At 44.4% G+C, this 27,687-nt stretch overlaps 1 protein-coding gene across 2 annotated transcripts in view; it reads right to left on the reverse strand.

Annotated features, from left to right (window-relative positions):
- The window catches only part of RAB2A (RAB2A, member RAS oncogene family), a 60,786-nt gene extending 36,834 nt beyond the window's left edge, over positions 1 to 23,952 (reverse strand). The window contains exons 1-3 of one of the 2 annotated variants that reach the window (XM_075920649.1): positions 8,503 to 8,550; positions 4,514 to 4,641; positions 3,467 to 3,534 (exon numbers count right to left, since the gene is read on the reverse strand). In XM_075920649.1, coding sequence (XP_075776764.1) covers positions 3,467 to 3,534; positions 4,514 to 4,517 — 72 coding nt within the window. In that variant the 5' untranslated portion in view covers positions 4,518 to 4,641; positions 8,503 to 8,550. Of the gene's footprint in view, positions 1 to 3,466; positions 3,535 to 4,513; positions 4,642 to 8,502; positions 8,575 to 23,601 lie in introns of those variants that run through there. The other variant, XM_006113633.4, reaches the window with a different exon arrangement.
- Between the last annotated feature and the right edge of the window lie 3,735 nt (positions 23,953 to 27,687).

Raw genomic sequence — 27,687 nt, forward strand, 5'->3', positions numbered from 1 at the left:
CTCCTTGCCAGAGGATGTTGTGAAGACTAGAACTTTATCTAGTTCTTTTTTGAACCCTGTTAGATTCATGGAGGATGGGTGTCCCTAGCCTTTGTTTGTCTGGAAATGGATGACAAGAGAGGAATCATGCGATTATTACCTGTTGCGTCCCTCCCTCTGGAGAATCTGTATTGGCCACTGTCAGCCGACAGGATACTGGGTTAGATGGACCTTTGGTCTGACCCAGTATAGCCATTCTTATGTAAATCTAGGTACACAATATCCACGGGATCCTCCTTGTTCACGTGGTTATTGATGCCCCTCAAAGAAGTCTTAGTAAATTAGTAAGACGTGGTTTCCCTTTTAGCCAAGATCACCTCTGGAGCCCATTTAAAAGACCGGCGTCACATTAGCTATCTTCCAGTCATTTGATACAAAAGATGTTTTAAAGGATAGGCTACAAACCACAGTTAGTAGTTTCACATTTGAGTTTTTTCAGAACTCTAGGGTGAATGCCATTTGGTCCTGGTGAGTTGATACTATTTAGTTTACCAATTTGTTCCTAAACCTCCACATATGAAACCTCAATCTGGGACAATTCCTCCATCACCAGGGCTAGGAATAATCAGTTTGTATTGTCTAGCACAGAACTTTAGAGTACTCCCTTGAACAATTTTTTTTCTGTGCAGAAAATACATTCTGCGTAAGAAATGCCGAAGTTCCAATTTTCTCCCAAAAAAGTCTGCTGTGGCACCAGACCAGCCAACAGTCAGCTGTGGTTATCACAGCTCCTTGTCCAAGGAACCAGGTTAGAGGCATGGGATATGGAAGTGATATAGCGGGGTGCACAGAAATCTTGAGGGATGGTGTCACGGATTGGGGTTCAGAAGGACTGTGGAGGATACATGGCAGCATTGTCTCATGGCAATCCTGTCTAGTGGGGGACAGGATTGAGCCAGGCGCTGCACAGAAGGCTGACTGTAAGGCCACATAGGGACACATGCAGATATACTTGACTGAGTCCAAAGCAACAGAGCTATGGCCTATGGTCTGCAGAACACTTTCTGGTAGTCTGTATTACCAGAGAAAGAGGAAGAAAATACCACAAAATAAGTGAAGAATTGTAAGCAGATATTTACAGGACAATCAATCACAAACTTGATCCAAAAGGAAGACTCTCATATGTGTGTTAACTAAGTCTCCTGAAAGGAGAACTTCATCTCACATTACTAAAAAAAAAAAAAAAAAAGTTTGCTAAATGATTTTAAGAGACTAGTAATCGAGTAACTGACCTGCCAATGCAAGCACTGCCATTATCATATAAACACAAAACATACAGAAAGTACATTAAGAAAAAAATCCTACTATGGATACCTCGAATGAAGACATTTGTGATAGTTAGGCTAGGTAATAAAAAGGTAAAAAATGTGTACAACACTATTCAGTTGGAAAGCTTTTATTTGAAAATACAGGATACTCACAAGCTCCAAGAACAAGAGGGGATTTATTAAAACAGACGAATCAACTTAATACAACAAAGATTCTAAAATCAATTCTTTCTTACAAAAAAAAAAAAAAAAAAAAAAAAAAAAAAGGAAAAATATGGGACCTTGAAGTGAGTATAATTTTTAAGTCACTGAGACCACAAAATAAACCTCTGACCAGTACACATTCATTATAAGGAATTATGTATTTTGACAAACTTCAAAGAGAATATAAAAAACAAACATTAAAGATGGAAATATTTACATGCAACAAAGTTTAAACCAAATAAGGAAACATGAACTTCTTAACGGCCACATCTTCCCATATGTAACAGGAACAAATATTGCTCAGGTTGCTCCTTCCAAAATCGGAATTCTCTGATCCAGCAACATCCGTGGTCGGATGTTCCTCGACCAAAGAACCCTAGTAGCCTAGTGGCAGGAGGGCAATCCAGGAGGAGCCAGGCTGAAGCAGTGGGACAGGGCAGGGGCTAAGAGCAGCCTCCAGCAGGGGATCTGAAGTCGGCAGCAGCCACCAGCAGCTCCCTACAGCCTGCGGAACTGGGACCAAGTCCAGCCAGCACCAGCAGCCCAGAATTGGGCCGGCGACAGCCTATAGCAGTGCAGGGCTGGAGACAGAGCCTCAGGCAGCCTGCAGAACTGAGGCCAGAGCCTGCATGCTGCCGTGGGGTAGGAGCCTGCATTTTCAGCAGCCCATGGCAGCGGGACTGGGGCTGGTGGCAGCAGGGTGGGCCAGAGCCCTGGGCTGCCCACGGAAGTGGGGCAGAGCCTGCAGGCTGCTGTGGAGCTGGGACCGGAGCCTGAACATTTGGCTGCCCCCAGCAACCTGACCAGGGCCAGAGCCAGCCCACAGCAGTGTGGGCTGCTGGAGCCTTGCTGGCAGTCTGGCCGGGGCAGCAGCAGGACCAGCAACCCAGCAGGCAGCCTCGCAGGGGATGGAGGTATTCTCTCCCCCTCCCACAGCTGGCAGAGTCAGCAGCTGAGGGCTGTGGAAGGGAACTTTCTCTGGTACAGCAAATTCCCTGGTTTGGGACTGGTCGGGTCCTGAGGATGCTGGATAAGAGATGTCCAAACTGTATAGTAAAACCAGTGCCCTGTAGTGTTTGCATTCCATTGTATCTGATAGCCTCAGAGGCCTTTCAAAATGCATTCTGTAAATTGCCCAGAAGACACTGCTCTAAGGAACAGTGCTGGGGGCCACAGGGCAAAAATCATGGGCATCCTTCAGGTGCTACAGTATAGCCATTATGAACATACTTGGTCAGTGACTGAATGAATGTTAAACAACAGAAAGACATGCCAACTGATTTCTCTAAAGTAAATATGCCCTTAAATTATCAGTATCACTTAAAAATGCATCCCAACTCCAGAAAAGCCAGGCTACCAAATTTTTGTTGTTTGATAGATTTTGTGAAATCGTTTTAGTCATCCACTTCTTGAGACTTTGTGTACCATCCATCATCCTTTTGATGATAGAATACTGAAGGAGCTCTTCAATATACGATTATGAAAAGAGTGAGGCAAGTGAATCCTTTCCTCTTACTATACATTGGATGAGCATGTTACCTTTGGAGAATTCCTTAACTCAAAGAGAGATTGGGATCTGGAAACAAACCTCCCCCCATAGAAAGTGCACTTGTCATATCTTTAAAGGTAGAGTAAGTAAGTAACCTGTTCAATGTGTACAGAAAATAAAAGCAAAACTCCTTCAAGTATTACTAAAATTAATACATTTTTCTACAAAATAAAAATGGTACAGGCTATCACAGTGTGTCTCTTCTGTAAAGGCCTTCAAAAATAAAATGCTTGTGCAGGAAATCTTAAGGTACAGTGCTAAATTCATTTAAGAAAAGAAACTGCACAAACTTTTAAAAAGTGCTTTGAAAATAAAAATTTAAAGAAACTGTGTAGTGAATATTTAATCTTTACAGAAAATAAATGCATTTAAATGTATATGCAAAAAACATTTTCATTTTTCTTACCGTATCCCATATCTGAAGTTTTATCTGTTTTCCGTCAATTGTTATCATTCGAGCACCAAATTCTACTCCTGAAGAGATTTTAAGAGTTACAGTGTTACTACACAAGCGGGCGGGGGGGAAATCTATCCAATGTGAAATTAAAAGAGATACGAGTAGACTAAACTGAACTTTGTAACAATAGGAAGCAACCTTGCGGTGCACTTTATATCACACTCTAGTTCAGTGGTTCTCAACACGCACAGCAATTAGCACACAACTGCAACTTATCTGACCTTTTTAGGGGCATACAGGTCGATGTGGCCCACATAAAGAGTTACATATGCAGCCCATAATGGTATATCGGTTGAGAACCACTACTTTTTTTCCAAATCTTCCAAAAGACTTAATAAAAAGGATTTTGTTTCCTTAGTTCAAGCAGGGGGAACGGGGTGAGGGTGGGGACATTTTCATTATTTTCTCAAAATATAGGTTCATATATGTCTTACAGAAGCGAGGCTAAACCACAGAAATTCAAACAGTAAAAACAAAGATCGGAGGTAAAAATTCTGACCATTTGTAGTTAGTACAGCAATGAAACCACGAAGTAAATATTGCTATGGTTGTGATATTAGTAAAGAATTTAATAGGTTTTTTTAACCTGTAAATAGTATTTTTCCTTGAAGGATAGGATCCATTTCTAACTAAGGAATTTTTGCTTGTATTACAACTGCACAGCTTGACAAATTGAAGTGAAATTGTAGAATTTTTGAGCTCTAATCAAAGTAGCTCAAGGATCCTGTTAGCTTCCCCAACTGTAAGTGCTAAGTACCCAAAATAAAAACAAAAACAACCTGGGTGATGTGATAAAAATGAAATTAATCTGAAAAAGAAAGGAATTCTCTAGGCATGGTTGGATTAAGCTGGGAAATATTTATTGGTGTGTAAACAGTGAAAGTGACTGTAATGAAGGATCTGTGTTTCACTAACAGGACAGTTTAACAAAAACTATAAATTGTATCAACAGTATTAACGCATCATAACAAACAGATACAAAAAAATGGACATTACCCATCAGAGAAGCACCATTTACATGTGAAAGAGTCAATCTTCAACAAGATGGAATCCGTAGCATTTCTTCAGTGCAGAAACACAGGACTATTTCTTAAAAAATGATGCTTCAACAGTTCTGATAAATACTGTGGGCAAAATTTTCCAACCTGGGTTTTAGATTATGCTCCTTAACTCAGGATTAGGCACTTAAACAGAAGTGACCTTACTTTGTTATGACAGTGAGAGTTCAGCAAGTACAAAGTTAATAGATGCTGAAGGAACTCACTACTTCTGGAAAATAAAGTTTTTGTAGTTTAATTTTTTTTTAATTCTGGCAAGTGTTTGTAGCTACACAAATGTGGGATTTTCAAAGGAGCTTAACAAAATCAGACCCTCAAATCCTATTTAAAATTAGACCTTTAATACCCATAACGGTGTCTGTAAATCTCAGCCTAAGTATATTTCTATAGCAGTGATACTCAGATCTCAGTGGTTCCGGAGCTAGTTTAGCAATCAACATTACCCAAAGAGCCAAGTAGCATGAATTCATTGTTTCATTTGCTACAGTACTATATATTCATATTTCAAAAGCATGACAAAGGAAATATATATTTTTTATAAATGTATTATTCTCAGCAAAATAATAAAATAATAATACTTGATCAGTTAACTACAATTGGCTAACATAGTAAAATCATGCTGCTTGATTAAATTGCCTTCAGACCCATCCCCTTAACTCAAGTTTTGACAGTATGTCTACACAGCAGTGTCATTTCAGAATAATGGCATTACTTTATGTTAATAATGGCAAGCTGGAGGACTTCTTACTCTGACTCCTGTAACTCTCATTTCACAAGGAGTAAGGTAAGTTGAAGGAAGAGTGTTCTTCCTTCGACTTCCTGCTGTGTGTACAGCGGCAAAATCCTAATTAAGCTATTTCTACTTCAGTTACACAACTGACACAGCTGAAGCTGCGTAGCTTAATGAGACTTTTTCCTTGCTGTGTAGATGTGCCTCGAGACCCAAACTACAGGCAGTCCCCGGGTTACGTACAAGATAGGGACTGTAGGTTTGTTCTTAAGTTGAATCTGTATGTAAGTCGGAACTGGCGTCCAGATTCAGCCACTGCTGAAACTGATCAGTTTCAACAGCGGCTGAATCTGGACGCCAGTTCTGACTTACATACAGATTCAACTTAAGAACCCCAGGTATCCCCAAGTCAGCTGCTGCTGAAATTGATCAGCGGCTGATTCCAGTAAGCCTGGGACAGGGGCTTCCTGTAGTCAGCCACTGGTCAGTTTCAGCAGCGGCTGAATCAGGACGCCTGGGGCAGAGCAGCTGGGGTGCTGCCGGGGTGGTCCAGTAGCGCCAAGGAGCGGTGCTGCAGGACCAACCGGCAACGCCCCACCTGCTCTACCACAGGCCCGGGGCTTTGCTCCACATCTCCCTGGTCTGCTGGGGGGGGCCCACTAGCTGCGCCCCCCCCAGCAGACCAGGGACACGGGGAGCAAAGCCGCAGTGATGGCGGGGTGCCGCGTCTCTGAGGCTTTGCTCTGGCAAAGCCTCAGAGGCGCGGGACCCCTCCGCCTCCCGGCTTTGCTCCAGGTGTCCCTGGTCTGCTGGAGACGGTCCCCAGCAGACCAGAGGCACCGGGAGCAAAGCGGCAGCGGCGGCGGGTTGCCGCGCCTCCCCGGCTTTGCTCTGGCAAAGCCTCAGAGGTGCGGGACTCCGCCGCCTCCCCGGCTTTGCTCCCAGTGCCTCTGGTCTGCTGGGGACCGTCTCCAGCAGACCAGGGACACCCGGAGCAAAGCTGGGGAGGCGGAGGGGTCCCGCGCCTCTGAGGCTTTGCCAGAGCAAAGCCTCAGAGGTGCGGGACCCCTCCGCCTCCCCAGCTTTGCTCCGGGTGTCCCTGGTCTGCTGGAGACGGTCCCCAGCAGACCGGGGCACCCGGAGCAGCTTTTATCGCCCCGGAGGTCGAGGTGGCGGGACCGCTGCGCTCTGGGCGGTCCCGCTGCCTGCGAGCTCTGGGGCGAGAAAGCCCCGTTCGTAAGTGCGGATCCGACATAAGTCGGATCTGCGTAACTCGGGGACTGCCTGTACTTCATTCCCAGCTGAAAACTATATCAGAATGCAGCTAAAGTACAGAGTATGCAATTCTATACTATACAATTATGATTAATGTGTAAAAGGGTTCATTAGGAATGTTAAAATGTGTTTATTTAGGTAAACGTGTAACCACTGAAAATTTAGCGGTTATATGCAGAGGCTGCAGTGCCGGGAGGGTGAGTATAAAGGAGGGGAGGCGTCTTTCTAGGAGCCAGTGCTTGTACTTAGCTGGCTTAAAAGCCGGCTCCCTGTGCACACCAGCTCCTGCCTGCCCTCCCGCTCCACGCTGCTGTGTCTGATACAGGGGCCCAGGCTCATTGGTTAACTGTATACGTGTTTACCCTTGCACGTCCCTAGAGTTCATAAATCCAAACTATACAGATATGACATTTTAAAAAGGGGGTTCTGATTGTATCGGAGCAAAAAAGTTATGTGGGTACCTAGTTGTATGTTTCTATATTTTAACATGTCCAGATTTATTTTAACTTCTTTAAGTCTAATTTCCTGGGTTTGCAATATGTGATTTTAAGATTTTCTTATACACCTGTAATACATTTTACCCCATGGTCTCAGCTAAGATGCCCTTTTTCTAAATGCTCCCTCCCACAACTTCTTTATTCATAACATTGTTCACACAAACTTCCTTGTTATTTCACTGGTCTCTTAGGTTATTAAGGGATGAGAGGAGTGTTGTGAGTAACAGAGAAATGGAGACAGTATTCTGTTACACAGTAGTTATCATTGTATCATGTTGATCCAACTGAGGTAAAAAGGACACAGCAGCCAAAGAGCAAAGTTGGGGGCTTGCAAATCCCGGTGCTCCACTCCCCAGAAGGAAACACCTGGCAGGTGGAGCAGGGCAAGCCCTTGCCTCAATCTTGCTCTGCAGCTGGAGCCCTGGACAACAATCCCATTCCCCAGATAAAGCACTGGGCAGAGCAGGGCAAGCCACCAATCCCATTCTCCTGCAGGAGCACTCCACAGGAAGAGCAGGGCAAGCTCCAAGCACCTGATGGGAGTGGGAGAACAGCTCTTTCCCTCCCTGAAGGTCAGCGAGATGAGGGGAAAGAGGCGATTCCATCACTACTACTCTCACTGCCCATCCACTCAAAGTGGGGGCTCACCTGACCCATGCTGGCTATGCTGCTGCTATGAGATGTCTGAAGAATCTGTTCTTGTATGGTATTAGAGATTTTTGATGGGGAGGGGAAGTGTGGCAGTCTGACACCAAATGCTTAGTTTCCTAAAGGATTAAAATTAATTAAAAAATAAACACAGTTAGAAGTACTATAATTTTAGAAATGATACAGCTCACACATAACAGACACAGAATGTTATGGAGCTCCTAAAACAAGGGGTCCTTCTGGCTGCACAAGCAGGTCTCAAATGTAGCCTTTCCTGGTGATAATCATATTCACAATTCAAACATTTCCCATCTAGTAAACACAAATGTTATTTTTTGAAGTCGGCTTTGTTTTTAATCTTAATTTTAAGATCACGGCAAATGGCAGAGCCCTAGAGACTGAAGTCCTAACCACTAAGCAAAGGCAACCTCTCCATACATTCTACTAATATGCTTCAAGCTTGATGAGTTTCTATGCCCACTTAGTCAAATGGCCTTCTTGCAGAGGCAGTCAAGGAGATTGCAAATTATGATTTTGGAGAACTTTTGTGATGCGAATATTTACCCACTATGAACATTCTATTTCATATTGGTTATGATATAGCCAGCAGACTGCAAAGATATACGACTTGTGTCACAATGAAACAAATGGCAATAAAATGAAAGGATATATAATCTATAACCAATATGCTAAGCCACCTAGCAATCCATCATGCTTAAACTATATCCTTATTTTTAAATACCTTTTGAATAGCATATTTAAAAAGGAAGAACTTACCAATGGTAAGGTCATGCACTGGTTGAAACCTCTTGTCTGTAAACTGTAACAATAAACATGATTTCCCAACACCTGAAAGTAAATTCAAAAGCCTTACTTAAGCAACAGTAATTAAAACTTAATTTATAACATTTAAACCAATATATAAAATTTATTATTTTGATATACAGGTCCTGATATTTGTTTCATTATCATACTACAATCAATATTATATCATCCTTGTCATATATATTTAAATTATATCCTTGTCATATATATTTAAAAAAAACAGAAGTGCCTAGAAAATGACAACCATAATTCTAAAAACAACAGGTCAATAATACTTAAATAAAAAAAACCCACACACATTAGTACTACACTAATTTCAGATTTCACTAAGACCAGCATGACTATAAAATGGCTCGTTACCCTTATTTTTTCATACTTCTACTGTAGTGCGGTACAGCACTTTTCCCTCTCGGTACCCCATAAATAGTTTCCCTATCATTTCCTCTTGTACTTTTCTTCCATATTCCTTGCTTCATACTGCTCACACACTCCCAGATACATGACTGCTACCTTCAAAACGTGGCTAGAATAATCTAATTATAATCCTACAAAACAGAGGAAAAGCAGAGTACAGCAGGAATCCCAATCCTACAGTAATTTTCTGTGCATGTACGAGACAGTGGTCTTGGATTTGTCTACACTGTCATTTTACTGCACTGTAAATTTCTAGTTCAGGGGTACGTGTACACACACACACACACACACACACACACACACACACACACACACACACACACACACAGCCAGTGCTGTAAGGCATCAGTGCAAATAGGTAATACTTAGTCACTCCCCTTGGAAAGGTGGTTACCTACTGCACTGGGAGAGCTTTCAGTGGTGACCATACTGCCAGGGCTGCACTTTAAACTTAGCAGTGTAGACAAAGCCTTTGGTAGTGGTGAACAGAACACAGAGAATGTATACAGCCAATATGATTGTGATGGAAAAAATCACTAGCAATCAAGATTATCTGAGAACAAAGCCATAAGAATGACACCACAAAATAGAAGGCACAGAAAAAAAATACACTTCAGTTATATAAACACATAGGCAGCAGCTGTTTGCTGATGAAGCTGTCAACAATGTAGAACACTGACCTTCCAGCTTCCTTTTATTTAAGTTTCATGCATTTCTAGAAAAATGTGGCATTTTACTTTAGTTACATAATTCAAGGTCATCATAATAAAAAATATCAGGAAGATGTGAACATGTGTGTGTAAAACCAAGGTGAATTTAAAATGTAAGAGGAGTGAAGTCTCTCAGAAAGGGACAGAGGGGGACAATTAAGACACAAAATTCCCTATTTAACATGTGATCGCATTTTTAATTAAATTAATCTTTCCAGCTGGCTAGAGATATTTTTATTAATAGATTTATATAGTAATCTGAAATCATCTTAGCATTTTACATGGAAGAATCACTTCTTGTTTCCTACTGTTGAAATAAAATATTCTGTGCCAGAGGTGATTGTATCTCATTGATAAAACAACTATACACATTAGGGAAGAGAAAAGTATTTTGTCTAATTAAAGCCACAGGCAGGCTTTTGACAGAGTATCCATGTTGGAAATGTAAACCCTCTGTGTTGTTAATACTATCCTAAGACGCAATAGTCAAAAGGTCTGAGTCTCTGACTACACCAGTGCCCAAGCTTTCACACAAGACTTGTTCTTGTCCTTTTTTATCAAAGTATTCAGATTCAAAATTAATTCAGACTCAGCTAAACAAAGTGACATTATTAAGTAGTTTAAACCACAACTTGAAAAATTCATTAACAGTAAGTGGGAAGTTTTTCCTGGAGAACATAGGCAGCTCAAGCCATCAATTTCTGCTGAATTCGGGATTTCATTTCAAATTAATTACATTTTTAAAGTTTATGGTTAAGATATTCTTCCAGATTTAATCTAATATACAACAATATATTTTTGTCCTTCTAAATCTTCAGTCAGCTCTTATTAGTCTGCTACTGCTCAGACTTACTAAGCAAGCAAAGGACTGAAACAAACAGAACTCTGGTTAGTTCCACTCGCTATTCAAAACCCTGTGGATTACAGTGAAACAGTCACAAATCACATTGATGAACAGTCACAAGGATGAAATGCCTCCAACCAGCATAGAAACTATTTAAAAATACCAGAACAGAGACTCAAACTAAATGTCAATCCTAAGCGTAAAAAAAAGAGTGGCAAGTGCCCTAATCATACAGAAGAGTAAAAGAGGTAGTTAAAAGCAAAAAAGGTATCCTTTACATTTGGAAGTCAAACACTATTGAGGAAAATAGAAAGGAACAAACTTTGGCAAGTTGTGTATAAAAGTGTAATTAGGCAGGCCAAAAAAGAATTTAAAGAGCAACTAGCAAAAGACACAAAAAACTAACAGTACTTGAGCCATACTTTTTAAATGACAATCCTGAGGAGTTGTCCAAAATTGAAGTGTCAATACAGGAAGTTTTGGAACAAAATGATAGATAAAAAAATAATGCATCACCAGGAAAAGATGAGATTCACCCAAGAGTTCTGAAGGAACTCAAATATGAATTCACAGAACTACTAACTGGTATTTAACCTGTTGCTTAAAATCAATCCCTGAAGCATGCAGAAAATAACTAATGAAACTTGTTTTTTAAGAAAAGCTCCAGAAGAAATTCTGGCACAATTGCAGGCTGCTACATTACAGAATTATCAGATATACAGAGATGAACATAAGTTGAGGAACAATCAACATGGCTCTTGCAAAGGGAAGTCACACCTCACCAAGCTATTAGAATTCTTTGAGGGTGTTGAATGGCATATGGACAAGCGTGATTGGTTGATATGGCATACCTGGACTTTTCTGAAAAGCTTTTCAGAAGATTCCAAACCAAAAGCTCGTAAGCAAATTAAGCAGTCATTGGATAAGACAAAATGTCCTCTCAAGTCAATAATTGATTAAAAGATAGCAAACAGAGGGTAGGAACAAATCAAAGAATCATAGAATACTAGAACTGGAAGGGACCTCAAAAGATAAAGTCCAGTCCCCTGTCCTCACTGCAAGACCAAGCACTTTCTAAATCATCCCTGACAGGTGTCTGTCTAACCTGCTCTTAAATATTTCCAGTGATGTAGATTCCACAACCCCCTTAGGCAGTTTATTCCAGTGTTTAACCACCCTGACAGGCAGGAAGTTTTTGTCCAGTCTAAGCCTCCCTTGTTGCAATTTAAGCCTATTGCTTCTTGTCCTATCCTGAGAGGCTGAGAACAATTTTTCTCCTCCTCGTTACACCCCTTTTAGATATTTGAAAACCACTATCATGTCCCCGCAGTCTTCTCTTTTTTAAACTAAATAAGCCTAATTCATTCAGTCTTCCCTCATAGGTCATGTTTTCTAGACCTTTAATCATTTGCGTTGCTCTTCTCTGGATCTTCTACAATTTCGCCACATCTTTCTTGAAATGTGGTGCCCAGAACTGGACACAATACTCCAACTAAGGCTTAATCAGTGCAGAGTAGTGCAGAAGAATGACTTCTTGTGTCTTGCTCACAACACTCTTTTGATGCATCTGTTTTAAATGCTCGGTTTTAAAACTAGAATGTGATATATAGGATCTGTACAGGACCAGGGCTATTCAAAATATTCATAAGTGACCTAGGAAAGGTAAACGGTGATGTGGTAGTTTGCAGACGATACCAATTTAATCAAGTTAGTTAAGTCCAAAGCTGACTGCAAAGAATTACAAAGGGATCTCACAAAACTGGGTGACAGGGCAAATAATTGGCAGATGAAATGCAGTGTTGATAAGTGCAAAGTAGTGAATATCAGAAAATTATTCCAACTATACATACAAAAATATGTGCTCTAAATTAAATGCTACCACTCAAGAAAGATCTTAGAATCATCAGGGATAGTACTCTGAGAACATCAGCTCAATGTCCAGCAACAGTCAAAAAAGCTAACAATGTTAGAAATTAGTTTTTACCTCTTTCCTAATAAGACAGAAAATATCAGAATGCTATGCCTTGAAAGCAAATCTAGCATTAATCTAGCCCATAAAGACAAGAAAGTGAAACCGGTTGAAAGGCAAAACACCAACAGCGAAAAATAAATAAGTTTTCAGCAGAGTAATTTCATTTTAATAACAGGAAATTTTAGAGGTGACATATCCATCCCCCACACCATGTGTTTCTTTGAAGTATAAGGACAACATGAAAGGCTGGTGGGAGGAGGAGTCTCTGCTAGTTTTGATGGAAGACTTGGAGATACTGTTTGTTCTGCCACCTCAACTAAAAGGGCAAGTGTGCTGAATCTCCAGCCAAGACTTCCCTTTTTACTGTATTAGTCAACGAATCAAGTAGATGTTAAAAAATTAAATACAAAATCTTAAAGTCTGATACAAAATCTTCTCTTTCCTTCCACTGCTCAGTTTCCATTCTTGGCTCCAGTGGAGAGCTAGTAAAATGCCTCTAGTCAGATTATTCTAGACAACATAATACCTAAATGTATAATGTAAAACAAACAGAAAACTCTTAAACCCAGCATTTCAAGTGTCTACCCTTTTAAAAAATGATGTATATGGTCCAAATTATTATTTTCACTTTGCTTATTTCAATAGCAAAAAAGGTAAGGACATTTGATTTTAAGAGAGATGGCTTTTATTCTGATGCTATGTCAGTGACTCACGTAGATCTGAACAAACAAAAAGCAGAACACACGGAATTAAACATCAGGTAAAGCCCAGGAATAAATCCAAAGTCAGATATGTTTACAGCTGTATGTATTATCTGATTTTCCAATTAGGGTTGCAATCTCTGTGGGACACACTGGTGTATAACTGTATATAAACCAGTTTTTAAACTTTTTTTCTTGTAACCCAATTGAAGAAAATTGCTGATGCCTGTGACCCAGCATAATTAAATCTTTTTACTAGAGTGCAGGCTCCAGGGTGGAGCCACAGGGATGAGAGGTTGAGGGTGTAGGAGGTGAAGGCTTTGCCTGAGGGCCAGACATGAGGGATTTGTGATGCAGGTTGGTGGGGTGGGGCAAAGTGGGCAGGGACTCTGGGCTTGGGACTACAGTACAGGCTCTGTCTGGGGATGCACATTATGGGTTGGGGTGTTTGGGGTGCAGGAAGGATTTCTGGGTTGGGGGCTCAGGGCTGGGACAGGGGGATTGTTGGGGCACAGGCTTACCTCTGGCAGCTCCAGTGATGCAGTGGGATGGTAAGGCAGGCTTCCTGCAGGTCCTAGCGGAATGTACTGCACCCTGGAAGTGGTCAGGAGTAGGTCCAGTTCCACAGGCTGCCCCCACCCCAAGCCCTGGCTCCACATACCCACAGGCCAGTTCCTGGTTTGTCACCAAGCATTGCTGAGCAAAAATGGAAGGAAGTCATTTTGGTCTTGGTTTGAAATAGGATTGGCTTAATTTTTTGGCTTGTTTTGCTTTTCTCTCTCTTATGAGAATTTGCTATTCACTTCCAACTAGGAGCCGGACTTGCTGCTGACAGCTTTGAGGGCCGAGCACATTCTGCAGTGCTAGGACAGGCAGGAAGCTGGCCTTAGCACCCCATCTGATCACCGTGTCACCCTACAGCAAGGCAACCTAGTGCCTAACTGGGTCATGACCCATACTTTGAAAACCACTGATATAAACAATACAATAAATGCATAGTGGGTTCCTTTAAATTAGTATTTGTCAACAGTTTTCACATACAACAATGTCAGTTTCTCACAGTTTGAATATGAAACGTGTTGTAACAACCAGCAAACATTGAGTTTTTAATAGCTGTTTTATATTTAACTCTTGTTCTTTGAAAATATACCTCCTACACTATGTATTCACTTCTAAGAAATACAATTTCACATTAAGATTGCTACCTTAATTTAAAAGCCTACTGGTGGCAAGACAACACTGGTTTTAAGCTTGAAGTACTAGTCAAAATAAACCTATTTGTGTGTTGGGTATGGATGCAAAATCTTGTTTAACCGATTAAACAGGATTTTAGATCCATTAATGGAGGGGCAGGTCCCCCTCCACCCTCTGCAGCTGAGCTTACTGTGGTCAGGGGCTGCTCCAGCTCTTTGGAACACCCCCTGCCTGGAATATGCCCCTTCCACCTGGAGCAGCCGCTGCCTCTGATGTCCCCAGACCCGCTGCTGACAGTGCTCTGGATGTCACTCTGCCCCCCTGCTCTCAGCAAGCATGGAGCTGCTCCAGTCCCCACTGATTAACCAGTTAGATTTAGATTCACTAGCTAATCAAATAATCGATGCTATATGCATCAACTATTCAATTAGTCGATAAGGGTGCCTCCGCCTTTGAAGATGAAAACGCTGCAGGGAGTACAGGGCCAGCAGGGGGCTCAAGCAGTCCCCCTGCTGGCCCTGTGCTCCCTGTGGCATTTCAAAGCAGCAGCACCGCATAGAGCCTAGGGTTAGCTGGAGACTCTAAGTGACCCCAGCTGACTCCAAGCGGTGCTGCTGCTTTGAAATGCTGCTGCGAGCCCAGCATCAGGCTTCACGCGGCATTTCAAAGCAGCAGTGCTGCATGAAGCTAGGGATTAGTGGAGCAGGACCCAGCTGACCCCAGGCTCCACACGACGCTGCCACTTTGAAATGCCGCATGCAGCCGAGGCTGCATGCAGTGTTTCAAAGCAGCAGACCCCAAGCAGCACTACCACTTTGAAGCATGCCCTCCCTTTCCCTTCCCTTTGCTGCCTCTTTCTGAGACAGGCAGCAAAGAGGGGGGAAGGAAGGGAGAAGAAATTAGTGTGTTAACTACCCGATAAGCATTTACTTATCTAATAGCTGACTAGTCATTCACATCCCTAATCCCTAGTTTCAAGCCTTCACTATAGACATTCAAGTTTAGCCAGCCACATAGTGCTCTGGGGCAGTTCTGTATGAGGCAGGAAGACAAAGTACTACCAATAAATACCAGTTATAAAACATATAGAAATGTAACAGAAGTTTAACAGAAATTAAACAAATTACATTATACTCCTGAGGAAATTCTGAACTAAATAAATTAAAAATTCTGCAAAATTCTTCACGTGTGAGGTGTCAAAACAACACAATATAAATAAGTTACATAGTTAATGTAATTGTGATTTTTGACAAAATTATGAAGAATTTAAACTTTTTTTGGCACAGAATTTTTAATATTTGATATAGGATTTTCCAAAAATCCTGTCAGAATTCTGTATGGCATAATCTGGGTGCAAGTTGCTCAGTGAGGAGGCTGGGGTATCTGGATGCACAAAGGATTCTTTGGGGTTCTGGGTGCAGGGAGAATGGAACTCTGCAGGAGAGTCCAGCTGAAAGTGGTTAGGGCTCAGTAAAGGTTGAGGAGTCAAGAGTGGGGAGCACAGCAGGAGGGAGCTGGGGAATGGTGCATGGTGTGGTGGTGGAGTCAGGATGCAGATGGTTGTGACTAAGTGGGATGGAGGAGGCGAGGTATGATGGGGTGGACAGGAAAAGCAGCTCCCCAAACAGTTACCCCTCCCGCTGTGGCTGAGGAACAACGGGGCCAGGAGATGTGATAAGAGTCATTACTTGGGGAGCTGCTCCCCATCTGCCCAGCCCCTCCATACATCTAGATCTTATATAACATTATTTTAATGTTGTTATATACACTTGGTTAAGTCTCATCCAGAAGGAGACAACATTTGAGATATCCCGAATGCATACTTAATTCAAGACAGAAACCAAGAGGTTGGACACATTGAGCCAAGAACAAAAACACACTTGAATTCTTGTTTAGAAGCCAAATCTAAAAGTGCTTGGTTACATACTAAGAGACAACCACATGGCATCATTGAAACCTACTGAATAACATACTGGAGGCTAGCACCAGAAGTATATTTGATCATATTCTTGGGTAGTCTCCCAGTAGTCCCTCTATAATGAGGGTTGAAGGAAATTCCAACTAACTTTATGGCTTGCAGTTCTAGTGTTAGGCACTGTATTCAAGGCAACAGTCTTTGTTCCTCAGACTCTCTTTCCTGCCTACAACTACATTCTCCTCACTCTCAGCTTCTCTTAGTCTCTGTCTAATAGCATGTGTAACTTCAAATGTATTGAAACAACAAATCTTTTCCTCTTTGGAATAAATATATAGGGTTGTTTCATAAAAAATCTAAACTGATTTGTTTTATCTTCATGAAAAGTAGATTTCCAGTCCAGTTGCTAAGGGCTGACCTGCACTTAAGTTATGGCAGCAGAATTACTCTGTCAAGAGGTGTGAAAAAAACATTCTCTGGACCAATATAGCTATGCTGACAAAACCTTTAGAGTAGACAGTCATGTTGATGGAAGAGGACTTCTGTCAACATAGCAAACACCATTCAGGGAGGCTGATGACATTTCTATAGCAATAGAAAACTCCTGGTGACACAGGCCACATCTTTACTAAGGAGCTACACATGCACAGCTATACCAATATGGGTTCTGTATCACAGACAAAGCCTGAGCTACCAGCCACTCCCAAGCTTCTTATTAGCCAATAGCTTGCACTTCCTCTCTTGTGCTCCAGGCTGGGCTTCTGTGAGGCTAATAGGCTCTTGGTGTTGCATGATCATGCTAGCCAACGCTTGCTTGCTTGCATAGAAACCAGGATACCCCAAGGCTTTCTAACCTAGTCACCTGACTGGATAGGAGACAAGTACCGGCAGTCCCCGAGTTACGCGGATCTGACTTAGGTTACGAACGGGGCCCTCTCCCTGGTCTCCAGCAGGGAGAGGAAGCAAAGCGGCGGAGCACGCGGGCAGCGGACAGCGTCTGAGCTGCCCGCTGTCCGCGTGTCCCGCCACTTTGCTCCCCATCCCCCTGGTCTGCAGACCAGGGAGACAGGGAGCAAAGCAGAGCAAAGCCGCGGAGCCCGAGGGCAGCAGGACAGCCACGGCGCATCTGGGCTGTCCCGCTGCCCCCGTGCTCCGCGGCTTTGCTCCGGACGCCTGTGGTACAGCAGCTGGAGCGCTGCCGGTTGGACCCGTAGCGCCGCTCTGGGCGCTACTTGACCAACCCGGCAGCACCCCAGCTGCTCTGCCCCAGGCATCCTGATTCAGCCACTGCTGGTCAGTTTCGGCAGCGGCTGAATCAGGACGCCTGGGGCAGAGCAGCTGGGGTGCTGCTGGGTTGGTCCAGTAGCGCTGAGGAGCGGCGGCGCTACTGGACCAACCCAGCAGCACCCCAGCTGCTCTGCCCCAGGCGTCCCCAAGTCAGCCGCTGCTGAAACTGACCAGTGGCTGATTCCAGGAAGCCCCTGCCCCGGGCTTCCTGGAATCAGCCGCTGATCAGTTTCAGCAGCAGCTGACTTGGGGATACCTGGGGTTCTTAAGTTGAATCTGTATGTAAGTCAGAACTGGCATCCAGATTCAGCCGCTGTTGAAACTGATCAGTTTCAGCAGCGGCTGAATCTGGACGCCAATTCCGACTTAAATACAGATTCAACTTAAGAACAAACCTACAGTCCCTATCTTGTACGTAACCCGGGGATTGCCTGTAGTATCAATCCCAAATGGAATGAGACTTGACATGATCTTCAAACTACAAGACTGTCAGGCTGCAAGAAAAAGATACAACCAGCAGCTGTTTACAGTTGGTTCTCTTGGTAACAAGAAATACTATTTTTTGTATTTGATGTTAAAAATCTGAGTGGATGCTATGATTCCAGTCAACCTACTCATACAAGCTAAGGGACCTTCAAGATTATGGCGGGAAAGGGGAAAGTACCTCTCCAGAATGAACTATTCTAGAAGGTGGTACTCCACCACCTTTGGAAGGAATTCACAATAGGGGTGTAATAGTGTAGTTGATTAACTGATAAGCAAAAGCTTACAGGTTAATGCTATAAACTACACACATTTCCCAGCCAGTAAATTTTTTAGCAAGCTGGCCAGCAGCCCAGCTCAGTCCTGGATCACACCAAGACCTACCCCCACTGCAACTCTGCATTTAAAGTGTATTAGGAGCTGGACAGGCAGGCAGTTTAGCCTCACCTCTGTCTTCCTGGACAGGGGATGCTGCTTCTGTATCAGAGGTAGCAGCGCAGAGTGACAGGCTGACAGCCTGCAAGGGGAGCTGTTTTTTAAACTGTCTCCCCTTGCGAGCCACCTCCTACCTTGTGCTGCTGCCTCTGATCCAAAGGCAGCAGTGCAGAGTGGCAGGGGGCTCCTTGGGAGTGAGACTGGAGTGCACTGGCTGCCAGCCCTACCCTCAGAGACTATAGAATAGTGAAGTAACCAATAAGAATTCATGAGGTTAATCGACTATTCAGTTAACTGACATTTAACATCCGTAACTCACAATGTATCCACAGAACCTTTAAAAGGTTAGTGTGAAATGATCAATCACTACTACACTATGTTTAGGCATTATAAGATGACACCGTCACCAGGAAAATAACCTTTACACATGAAGTAAATGCCTTCGTTACACAAACTTGAAAGGAGTTTCCTTCATCTTAATCAGGTCTGATCTATTAAAAAGTAAGGATGTAAAATCCCTGATTAAACTGACTAAAGAACACACACTGCCCCTCTCTCCCCCACCACAGGCAGGAGCTGCTCCAGGTACACCATGGAAGGATGCTCCATCTGAGGCACTGAACCAGAGCCTCCCTTCAGGATGCCCTGGCCCGCTGCAGACAGAGGCTGTTTCTCCTGGGACACCAAAACAGCCCCTTCCTGCACGATGCCCTAGCCCACTGTGGCAGGCTGGGAGCTGCTCCAGCCCCAGCCGCACCGGTTAACCTTAAACTTACCGGTTAAACCTTCACATCCCTATTAAAAAGAGCTGTTCAATAGGTTTTTTTTTTTAGATGCATCAAGTCCCATATCCATTGACATGGAGCTGGAGAGAGAAGTTTGATGTGTCTTTTTCAGGGCTGAACTGCAGTAGTCCCCCACATATAGCAGAACCTGAGCACCAGTTTGCTTTCATTCTTGACAAGGTGTGTCCAAACTCTTGGGTGTCTGTCTTGAATTAAGTAAAAACCTCCATTCATCTGAAGAAATGGATTGTGCCCATGAAAGCTCATGATACCATCTACATTTTTGTTAGTCTGTAACTGGAAAAACTTAAACAACAGTCTTCATCACCTTAAAGGCTAACACAGCTACCCCTCTGTAACTTTTGAATTAAGTAGGCACTCACGATATCTTAAATATTGCTCCCTTCCAATTAGTTTTAACCAAATGCATAAAACATTATTTTAATGTAAGGTCCAGAACACACTATTTAATAACCACCTGCCTGTTTAAAAGTCTCATTGAAATGATCTTTTTCAGAGCACTTAAGTTATCCATTAATATAGAAGAACAATGTTTTTATTTTACCTTAAACATTTACTACTTGTTTTGTAATTCATGGTCTACTGCTGGCTAATTCAATATATTTGAACCTGTACTCAGGACTACTGTAAAATAGAGGGCCTATGTCCTCTACTGATTGTGTTCAGAAGTATTTCCTTTAAAAAATGATTAAGAATTACACCACAGGGTTCCAAACTTTTTGTCTCACTTATTTCAGCTAAAATTTGTTCAGTTTTATAAATACATTTCTTCCTAGCTTCCAGCCCTTCAAACACAACCTGGATCCGAAAGTCGAGACATATTATTTGTGGCTCATATATTAGCCACAACAGAAATCTCTGCAACTGGACCTTAATTAACAATTCTGTCTTAGGTAGGATCTACCAAAGCTGCAGATCTGTTATCATCTGAAGGTAACAGAAGTAAGTCACTAGAGTAAGCAGAACACAAATGGATGAGATTGGTTGAGTAGGAAGTGCCAGGCTGATGATCAATTTTCTGTAGCTGCAATTAAAGAATAAGCATTTACGATACTTGCACTTAGGCTGCAGTGGTCTCCAACCTTTTTACACCCAAGATCACTTTTTAAGTCTCAGAACAAGCGAAGATCTACTGTCCCGCCCCTTCCTTGAAGCCCCACCCCTTCCTTGAAGCCCCACCCTCTCTATTCTCCTGTCCATCACTTGCTATCCCCAGCCCTTACACACTCTGTTAAAGTTTATTTTTAAATTATGCAATATATAAAATTAAAATCACGTTTATAGTTATGAAATAAATGGTCTGTTTTTAATTCATGCTATTTAAATGTCAAATGAAGCATTTACAATTACACATTTTGTTCTCTGCTATTTTTTAAATCTAAAATCAAGTATTGATAATTATATATTTTTTTCTTCCAATAACAAAGTCTCAGTGTGACACCTGTGACTGAACAGTATCTGCTAGTGTCTTGAAGTCTGGGTTGTAGTCTGAGATTGCTAGTCGTATATGGGCATCTGTGATCCTACACTCAGCCTGGAAGCTTGCTCCAGCACAGCTGCAGCTAGACACAGCCTCCCTGGGCTGAGCGTAGGGCAGCCAGGCTGGAAGGAAGAGAAGTGGCTGCCCGGCCAGCTGGCCACGGCGCTCAGCCAGGGTGCACCAAGCTCCACGTGGGCAGGTGCAGAGGAGAAGCCGCCGATCAGCTGGAGCATGGGGCAGCCTCTTTCAGCTGAAAGCCAGTCAGCTGGCTGGGGTGTTTCAGCCCTCCCGACCTCCCAGCTCCCATCATTCCTCGCAGCTACTCACTTGTGTTGTTGCTCAGTGAGTAGCTGCTCCTCAAATGAGGAAATCTAATCTAAATGGACTGCACAGGTGCGCAGTTCAGAGAGGGCTCAAGAGCTACTCTTAGAGCCCCTGAGATCTACCAGTAGATCGATCTACTGGTTGGTGACCACGGACTTAGGGTATGTCTACACTACAGAGAACGATTGAAACTGCCACTGTTGCTCTTCTATGGTTCAAATTAGCACGTCTAGTTAAGACAGCTAACTAACTGAGAAGGGCACTCCAGTCGACGCCAGTAGTTCTGCTTCCACAAAGAGTGTTCTCCCTTCGACTTCCTGCAGTGCGGAAAGCGCCAAAAGTTGAGTTAAGGTACTTCAACTTCCGTGATGCAATTAATGTAGTTGAAGTTGAGTATCTTAATTTGACCTTGTCCCATAGTGTAGACATAACCTTAGTGAATAAAATCACTCAGAGCCATGATTCATATCAGAGACATGCAGTTTTGGTATACATGCATCCTATTTGTGTTACTACTTGCATAACCAGCTCTCTCTCATGAATGAGCAATGGAGATCAACTTAATTTTAATCTTTTGATTGAGTCCAATAATGTCTCCCTTTTTCTTTTTACAACACATTTAAAAGTAACTGTCAAATCACCACATAACCAATGTGACTCTGAAGACATGAAAAATCATTGAAATAATCTCTGGGTCAGTATGCAAACACTAATGCAGGTAAGCTGGTTTCTAGATGCAACACTAGAATTTTTCAAGTGTTCACAAGAGATCTAAACACCACAAACTCACAAAAGATTTTCCACCTTCCTATTTTAGCCATTTATAGAAATACGGCTCTCATACCTTTTCAAGGGGAACTCTTTATGTTAAAATCAAATTAATTTTAGCCATGATTTTGTCTCCTTTATAAGTTTTCATCACAAATTATGAATTTGAAAAGTTATAATAGTTTGTTTTAAATTAATAAATTGCTTCCTTCACAGGTATTTTCCTCCATCTTAGACTTCTGTCAGATTGTGATACTATCAGCCTTAAAAATTAAAACAGACTTAGGGCATGTGGAACCAATACAAATGCGGTAATAATAGCCACAGTTTCTGATCTCTAAAGACACAGAATAGCACCATCAACTGCCTTGAAGAAAAAACAAGGAGTCTGGTGACACTTAAAAGACTAACAATTTTATTATGGTCTATGTTTTTGTGAGTTAGAACTCACTTCATCAGATGCATGAAGTGAAACAAAGTGAGTTCTAACTCACGAAAGCATAGGCCATAATAAAATTGGTAGTCTAAGGAGCCACCAGACTCCTTGTTTTGCTGAAACAGACTAACGCAGCTACCTCTGAAACACATCTTGCAGAGTATATTTCAAGATCTTAGGTCAAGCTTTACACAGAATAGGAGCCATATACCCAAGAAACCACTTATTTCAGAGAAATTAACATATTTACACCATGAACAGCAACTCCAGCAGTAGATCAGGTTCATTTATACAAACAATAACTGAACTGAATATAGAGTGATGCAGCTATGACGCCACATTAGTGTAAAAAGCCTTTTTATATTTAGTAAAGTACTTAGATGTTAGCTAGATGTCAGATAAATACATGATATATCTGTTCTTAAAAGTTAGCCATGATTATGTTACAATTGGTTTCACAGTAATCAAATATGATACCTCACCAAGACAAATGATTGTGTGGCATTTTGATTAGCTACACGCCCTGCCCACACTGGGGAGGAAAGCAAGCCAGCCACCATATCCCCAGAGCACATCATTTGGGAAGCTTAATTTTAACATCTGTGGCTAGCTATTTGCATAGACAGTGGCTTCTCCAAGCTAGAGATTTCCCACAGCACTGCCAGCGACTATGGGACCAAGAGAAAGGGCCCAAGTGAGACCAGGCAGAAGGCAACATCTGAAGTCTCTAAATCAGGAGACGGGGTGACAGAAGCAGAGCTGGACTAGGCATTACTGGTGCCTGGCAAATCCCAGGTCTGGCTGAATGGCGGGTTTTCATGGCGGTCTGGTGCTGAGGTTACACTGCGTGTGGGGGGCAATTGCAGTTTCAGCCCCGAAGCGCCAGGGAGGCTCCTTGGGCGAGGAGGCCTCGGCAAGGCCTGGGCAGCGGAACAGCATCGCTGACCCCGTGGATGGCAGCGTCTCTGTCGCACTTTGCGGCATGACTCGCTGCCCGCCCCCAGGGCTGTCCCCAGGCAGCGGCCGCTTCCCCACCTCGAAGGGCCGGGCCCGGAGCAAGCCCCAGCGCCTGGCACCGCGGGCTCTTGCGGGACTGAGGAGCACAGGCCAAAGCCACGGGCGGGGCCCGCTGCCGAGCGCAGGGGCGGGGGAAGCCTCCTCCCACCCGGAGTCACCACGTCGGCGACGCCACCACTGCGGAAATGGGGCAGCCGGGGTCGGGCTTCGCTCTCCCGCCTCCCCATTTCCGCAGTAAGGGTCTCCGCGCCCCTGCCCCGCGTACCTGTGTCCCCAATGATGATATATTTGAAGAGATACGCGTAGGCCATGGCCGCCCAATCCCCGCCCTCGCCGCCGCCTCTCGCTCGGTCTCTCGCTCGCTCGCTCCTCAGTGACGCGCGCTCTCCCCCCGCCCTTGCTGTCAGGGCTCGCGCTGCGGACAGTTCGAAACCGTTAACGGCCACCTAATTGAGCCCTTTTCCTCCGGGCTCCCTGCCCTTTCCCTCCTCTCGGGCGGCTCAGCGTGCGGAGGCGGCAGCCCGTGAGAGCAGGAACAATAACAGGCAGCGGAGGCAGCAGCCCGAACCCTTCAGCAACGTCACGCAAGGCAACCTCCCTCTCCGCCCCGCCCCCCGCTGACCCGGAAGTGCAGCCGGTGCTCGAGCAGGTCCCGTATGACGGGCGGCTCCGAGCCTTACCCCGCCCTCGAGGAGTCCTGCGCCCACTGGTCGGGGCCCGGAGGGGAAGGCTCGTGGGGCGGCAGAGGGACGCGACAGCCCCGTGACCGAGGCAGGTGCCTTGCCTGGCTGCCCCTGCAGCCCCCTCACCTGCCCGGCGCTGCCGCTCGCTGCGCGTGGGACAACCCTGGCAGCCCCCTGCCGCGAGGGGGCCGCGGATCCCAGAGCCCCGCCCTCCCCGGAGTGTCACTGGTCGGCCTGGCGGCGAAGGTCCGACTGCGGTGCCGCCCAGGGGCTGGAGGCCGCCGTGCTAGGCGGTGGCCAGACGCAGATGGCTCTTGACCCAGAGAGGCCTAGTCTGCACCTGAGACTGAAGCCACCCAAGCTCCAGCGCTCAGGGCGGGGCAGATTCCGTGCCTAGTGCCATGATGTGGGGCGCTCGAACCGCAGACGCCGCTGCGTTACTGGACGAATTCTCCCCCTCAAGGGGATGGATTTTCTTGCAGTGATGGAAACGCTGAAGCAATCCCCTACAGCCACATAGTTGCAGCTATGCTACTATAGCACACATGGGTTATGTCTGCACTGGCGGGTTCTTGCACAAGAACCTGTAGAGCACCCACCCTCTCTTGTGCAAGAAGATTTACAGTACGGTGTGGTAAGAGAGGGCTTCTTGCACAAGAGCTACACTCTTTTTTTACAAGTGTAAGCCTTCTTGCGTAAGAAGGCAGTGTGGATGCGCGGCAAGTGTTTCTTATGCAAGAAAGCCCTATGGCTAAAATGGCCATCAGAGCTTTCTTGTGCAAGAGAGCGTCCACCCTGCTATGGATGCTCTTGTGCAAAAGCACATCTTGCACATGGCAATGTGGACATGTGCTTGCACAAGAGTTCTTGCACAAGAACCTGCCAGTGTAGACATAGCCATGTAGTGTGGGGCATATGCTAAATCTGTGATCTACTGCCCATCAGAGTTCTGTGGGTGGCCTGCTGCCCATGGGGTTACCAGTTTTTGGTTACCAGTTTTTGTGTTTCCCCATCTACATAAGGTTTTATTTCCTACCAGTATCACTAAAGTGACGTGAACATAAAGTAAGGACATATGAAGTGAGGTGCATGCTGATTGCACGCAACATTGAATGTGAGAGCCTGTGCTCCCTCTGCTCCCATCCAATCAAAGAGCTGCTACAGTTCAATTGGAACACCCTGCAACTTCTAAGTAAGAGCAATTATAAAAGTGACCCTATCCCAGAAGACTGTTTTGGTTACAACAATTTTGCAGTCCACTAGGATAAAACAGCCATTCACGTAGACCACTCACTAGCTTAGGTTGCCCATCACTGCTCTAAGTGGCCATCTTTTTAAATTTTGTTACCAGGAAGTAAAGAGCAGGATCCCTTTCCCTAATCTTGTAGCTGTATTTTTCTCCTGTGGCTCTTATGTAGAGGAGGGTGTCACACTTTAAGTTGCTTACAACCAGGAACACCTTGTCAGCCGACGGTCAGGGCAGTGAGTCCCTTATGACCGGCTGAAGTTCTTTTAGATTGTGCTTGGTTCTGTTACAGCAACTGAAGGAGTTAGGTTAAAGCTTAAACAGTTACTATTTTATTGTTACAGGGTAAACTTAGTTGTTAAATGCTACTACTGTGTTACAGATAACACAGCCACTACAAAGGACAGGACAGAAATTACACTAATAAGTCACTTACAGGTACCATGAAACCCTTTTGGTTCTCTGAGCTCTTATTAAATGCATGCAAAATAGACACATAGCAGGTATATATTCTCACCCCTGCGTTTCAGACTTGGCGTGGCCAGCGTCTTTCTCTCAATCCCTCGGGAAGAAGTAGGGCGAGGTTGGGCGTCCCACAGACCTTGGGAGACAATCAATACCTGCCAGCAGGTATAGATGATTGGAGCTCAAATGGGGTGGGCAGCGGAACCTCTTTTTATACCCCTTGGGTCATGTAGGCTTCTTCCTGGTCTCAAGTGGCCAATTAGGAAAAATGGCTTTGAACACCAAGTTTCCCACTAAGGGTACAAAGCATAATTTACACCTGGGAAAATGCAGACAATGGGCACCTCTGGTATGTGATGGGCGAAGATTCCTCTCCTGGGACAGTGCAGGCATGTCAATTACTGGTACTAGCCATCAGGGTGATAGGAGGCCCCGGGTCGTCAGCTAGCCCATTTACTGTCTGGTTTCTGTTTATGGTAGAGTCAGGGACAGGCAGCACACCTGCGTTCCCAGGGCATCAAAGGCTGACTGCCTTTCTCTTGCTCTCTGGGGGGGGGAGGGACGACAAGATGGGGTTCGTGGAAAAACAAGATGGGGTTTGTGTCTGGCTACACACCTACATCAGGGCAGTATGACAAAAACATGGCAGACACCCCAAACTGGTAGGCTATGTCTACACTGGTGGCTTCGTGCGCAAGAACATCTTGCACAAGGGTTCTTTTGCACAAGAGCTCCCATGGCAGTGTGGACGCTCTCTTGCGCAAGAAAGCTCTGATGGCCATTTTAGCCATAGGGCTTTCTTGTGCAAGAAATCCCTGCTGAGTGTACACACTGCCCTCTTGTGCAAGAGCACCTGCTCAAGAGGGCTTACATCTGATAAAAAAGAGTGTAACTCTTGCGCAAGGAGCCCTCTCTCACCATGCCGAACTGTAAATTTCCTTGTGCAAGAGCGGGCGGGTGACCCCCGCACTTACGACCTAATTGGTTCCTGGAGAACCATTGTAAGTTGAACACTTAATGTCCATAGGGGCAATGTTATGAATGGAGGTTCCATTCTTGGCCTGCTTTGCCTCCTGGGAGTTGTAGTCTCCTGGAGCCAGCAGCACAAATGGCACCCTGAGCTGGCTGGGGACTGTGCCGGGTGGTAGGTGGCCCCGCGACGTGGTGCGAATGGCACCCAGAGCTGGCCAGGGGCTGTGCCAAGCAGTAGGCGGCCCCATGGCTCCTGAAGCAGGGTGGCTGTAAATGCGGGGGGTTGCAGGACGTGTGGTCATAAGTCGGGGATTGCCTGCATACAAATGAGTTACCATTTAAATCAATGGTCGTGTCGCCTATCAGGGTAATCTGATTGTCAGGGTTGAGTCATTTTCCTGACATTGACTGTCAGCAGGCACTGCCTCTCACAACTCTCACTGGCCATGGTTCTATGTTCCCAGTCAATGGGAGCTATGGGAAGTGGTGGCCAACATGTCCCTGCAGACCCTTCACCTGCAGGTATTGTTTCCCACAGTTCCCATTGTTCAGGAACAGAGAACCCCGGTCATTATGAGCTGTGGTGCTTGCAGATGATCAATGTCAGCAAAATGTCTCACGGCCAGCAGATTACCCTGGGGGGCCGCCTGCGGCCTTCAGACTGCAGATTGCCCACCACTGATCTAAATCCTAAAAATGACAAGAGTTGTAGTGGTCTGTCTATTCAAAGTGTCTTTCAGAACAAATCAAGGAGGCAGCCTCTGGGAATCTCTGGCTTCATTTTACAGTCTCTGGTCCATCAGAGTTCAGACAATCAAAAAGATGCAGTTTCTTCTCAGGAATTGTTATTCCCTTCACCCAGAGTTCAAGATGTTGGATCAAATTTATGGGCATGTCTCTTTTTCATGGAGTGGAATCAACAAAAACTTTCATCCTCTGATGTTTCACAGTGGTTTGTCTGATGTTTATGGGCATTCTTTAGTTA

Source organism: Pelodiscus sinensis, chromosome 2 (genome assembly GCF_049634645.1).
Source record: "Pelodiscus sinensis isolate JC-2024 chromosome 2, ASM4963464v1, whole genome shotgun sequence".
Taxonomy (NCBI): Eukaryota; Metazoa; Chordata; order Testudines; family Trionychidae; genus Pelodiscus; species Pelodiscus sinensis.